The sequence below is a fragment of the Tupaia chinensis genome, unplaced genomic scaffold (assembly GCF_000334495.1).
Source record: "Tupaia chinensis unplaced genomic scaffold, TupChi_1.0 Scaffold142133_1, whole genome shotgun sequence".
NCBI lineage: Eukaryota > Metazoa > Chordata > Mammalia > Scandentia > Tupaiidae > Tupaia > Tupaia belangeri.
In genome coordinates, this window is record NW_006201984.1 from 86,924 (window position 1) to 89,908 (window position 2,985).

At 44.6% G+C, this 2,985-nt stretch overlaps 1 gene segment (V, D, J or C); it reads left to right on the plus strand.

The window, feature by feature from the left end:
* Nucleotides 1-552: 552 nt before the first annotated feature.
* Nucleotides 553-2,985, plus strand: part of LOC114005098 (immunoglobulin lambda variable 4-69-like) — a 9,130-nt gene continuing 6,697 nt past the window's right edge. The window contains 2 exon segments of the V gene segment in view: nucleotides 553-601; nucleotides 714-1,013. Of these exon segments, the coding sequence occupies nucleotides 553-601; nucleotides 714-1,013 (349 nt within the window).

Sequence of the window (2,985 nt, forward strand, 5' to 3'; positions counted from 1 at the left end):
TACCTGGGCCTGACCTCCCTCTGCCAAATGCCCAGGCTACCTAGTGCCTTCCCCTCCTCAAGTGAGGACCACCATCACCCATCCCCATCCCACATCTCTGATTCATGACCATTCTGCTTTGCCCTAGGGCAGAGAGTGGGCAGTAGTACAGGCCAAGGGCAGGCAGGAGCCCTAAGGACCATCTGACATCTGCTCACAGACATGATGGACCTACCTTGGGCAACAGGGGGCACTGTGGGCCTGCACTTAGGGGTCTGTGGGACTCTCAGTTGGAAACTGGACACCTGCCTCCTGGTCTCTGTTTAGGGCTCAGTGGGCCCAGCTGCTGGGTCTTATGGACCCTGCAGAGCCTCGGGCCACACCCAGCTCTTCCCTCTCTGAATTGACACCAGCCATTGGGGCAGCTCACAGGCCCAGAAAGGGGGTTGAATAGAAAGTGGACAAAGACAAAATTTGCATTAAGGGCCCCTTTCACACCTGCTCTGGGTTAGAGGAAATATAAGAGAGACCTGCAGTATGTCTGCCTCAGCACAGCTCCAGGGCCTCTGCACCATGGCCTGGACCACACTCTCCCTCCTTGTCCTTGTTCTCCACTGCACAGGTCAGGATTATCCTTAGCATCCTGGCCTCTGATCCTGACACCACCTCTAGCTACAGGAGAAATGTCCTCCCCCTGTTCTCCACCCAGGCCATAATAAGTATCTGTGTTTCAGGGTCCCTCTCCCAGGCTGTGCTGACTCAATCGCCATCTACCTCTGCTTCCCTGGGAGCCTTGGCCAAGCTCACCTGCACTCTGAGCAGGGAGCACAACAACTACAACATTGGGTGGTACCGGCAGCAGCCAGGGAAAGCCCTTCGGTATGTGATGTATCTTTACAGTAATGGAAGACACAAGGGCGACAGGATCCCTGATCACTTCTCGGGCTTGAGCTCTGAAGCTGACCACTACTTGACCCCCTTCAACCTCCAGCCTGAGGATGAGGCTGACTACTTCTATGTTTTACCTTATAGTGGTAGTTAAACACAGTGACCTACATGGAGATGGCTGCATTTCAATTCTCTCAAATACCCAGCTCCCTCTCTTTGTTAAATTTATTTAGACTACGAGTATTTCAGTGTGTGCATCACTCTGAGCTTCCAAGTCCGTGGCAAGTGGCTCCTGAACAGGGACCTTAAAGACTCAGTAATCATGAGTAACAATGCACGTACTATATTAAGTGAATCGTGACCCTAGATGTGAGAAATTGCTTCGTTTCTATTTTCTAAAGGTTTTCACTATAGGACATGTGTGCTCACCAGAAAGACAGAGAGAGACAGAGAGAAGAAAGTAAAAAATCACCCCCCTGCGGGGCAGGAATGGCCATGCTACAATCCCTTCTCCATTCTCCTCTCAGAATCCTGGGCACAAACACACATACCTGGTGAGAGCTTAAGCCACCATGGCCAGGACTCGAACTGCAGTCGTCTACATGGGAGCCAGTGACATAGCCATTACATCAACTGCTGGTCCTGAGGATTTGCTTTTAAGACTCAGTAACAATGGGGCAGAATTCATCTAGTTTAACTCATTATGTTACCTTATTGAAATGTTTGCAGAAGCAAGAAGGGGCTTCTATATGGACACAAAAGATTATTGAAATATTGGAATGGATTTTAAAATACTGGCCCTGGGGACCAGCAGTTAGCATAATGGCTATGTCACTGGACTCCCATATAGTCGTCCGTGGTTTGCATCCCGGACCCAGTGGCTTAAAACTCATGCCAGGTGTGTGTGTGTGCGTGCCCAAGATCCCGAGAGGAGAATGGAGGAGAAGGGATTGTGGAGTGACCATCCCACCTGGGGGATGATTTCTCGCTTTCTGTCTCTCTGTCTCTCTCTCTCTATCTGTCTGTCTGGCAAGTGCACGTGCCCTATAGCAAAAACCTCTAAAAAAAAATACTGGCCCTGGGTCACTGAGGAAGGCATCCTCAATGTGGAAACTTGGGAATGTGTTGGTAAACTATTGCTAAAGGAACATGGGCAAGGCTCTCATATTCCTGCAAATGGATTTTCCATGTGGATATTGATAAAAATCTGTCTTAGAACCTTTCAGGAAACAAAAGCAAACTTTTGACATAAATATGAGATTCCTATGCCTATAACAACCTCTCCTTTAGCCCCTGCACTATCTTCTCCTAGTCTATTGAGTGAAAACAACCCCTTTAAAAATGAAAACCGTACAACATCCGGCTTTCCAGTTCAAACTTTAACCCCCATATGAAAGGCTCTAGCCAAATATTTGGAAAATTCTAATTCAATAGATCTGGATGACTTAATGTTATTTTCAGTGATAAAACAAGACCCATGAGGGGATTTGCAGATAATTCATCAAGGGTTTTATATGAAAACATTACATAGGCTTCAGGATAGTATAAGAGAAAATGAAATTCAAGTTCTGATTACCATGACCATTCCAGAAACCTTGGGTACTATGCGGCTACCCCCTGGGGCCTGTCATCTAATCTGTAAAGCAGATTTTATTGGGAGTGTATATTTGCAACAGAAGGTAGCCTTTGGATATTTTGCAGAAGAAAATGGCTAAACTTAATAAAAATGCTAATATTCAAATTACATTTAAAATGCTAACAGGCCCAGGATCATTCAAAAATTTAAATACACAGCTAAAATAATCCAAAATATTCAAAAATATTCAAAAACTGTCTTCTTTCTAACAAGGTCTGAGATAAAAATAAACACCTAAGGGTAAGCTCTATAACTTCTTTCAAAGGAGACGAAAAAGATATTAAAAAATTTCCAAAATTTTGTTTGTATGAGTGTATATGAATATATATTTTACATGTCATGTGTCTATGAGATCAAAGGCCTTAAAGAATTCCATTCAACTTGGCTGATAAATAAGAGTGCTCATACAAATTATTCTAAATGCTTTTGAAGTTTACATGACTAAATCTCTGACAAATAGTCGGTTTCAAATGTATGTATGT